General features: G+C 64.7%; 1 protein-coding gene across 1 annotated transcript in view; it reads right to left on the reverse strand.

Annotated features, from left to right (window-relative positions):
* Positions 1-267, reverse strand: part of ZFYVE26 (zinc finger, FYVE domain containing 26) — a 48,311-nt gene extending 48,044 nt beyond the window's left edge. Inside the window, 2 exon segments of the mRNA XM_008937533.1 lie at positions 72-154; positions 157-267. Coding sequence (XP_008935781.1) covers positions 72-154; positions 157-267 — 194 coding nt within the window.
* Between the last annotated feature and the right edge of the window lie 124 nt (positions 268-391).

Genomic DNA, 391 nt, shown 5'->3' on the forward strand with positions numbered 1-391 from the left:
CCCACCACTAAACCCACTACTCTTCCTCATTCACACTCGAGCCTACTGAACCAAAGCAGGACCTCACTTACCTGACGCCCACGGGACAAGCTACCAGAGCACGAAGAATCGCTTCCACCTTCTGAGGGCCAAACCCCCCCCGGCCCCCAGCCTCGGCGGGGGCCAGAAGGCCTGCGCAAGCTCCCAGTCTCCACGCCGTACGCACTCGCAGAAAAACCCAAAGAGCTGCTCCACAGAGACCGCTTCTTCGCTTCCAAAGGGATGCATCTTGCCGGGACGAGCAGGAGCCCTGGGGCACGGTGACACGCGCGAAGGCAGAAGCCCTGAGGGTCTCTTGTAGCGCTCCGGCGGCGGCGGCCCTTCGCCCCAGTACCCCCCGCGGCCTCGCCCG

This window comes from Merops nubicus, unplaced genomic scaffold (assembly GCF_000691845.1).
Source record: "Merops nubicus isolate BGI_N331 unplaced genomic scaffold, ASM69184v1 scaffold20073, whole genome shotgun sequence".
Classification (NCBI taxonomy): Eukaryota; Metazoa; Chordata; class Aves; order Coraciiformes; family Meropidae; genus Merops; species Merops nubicus.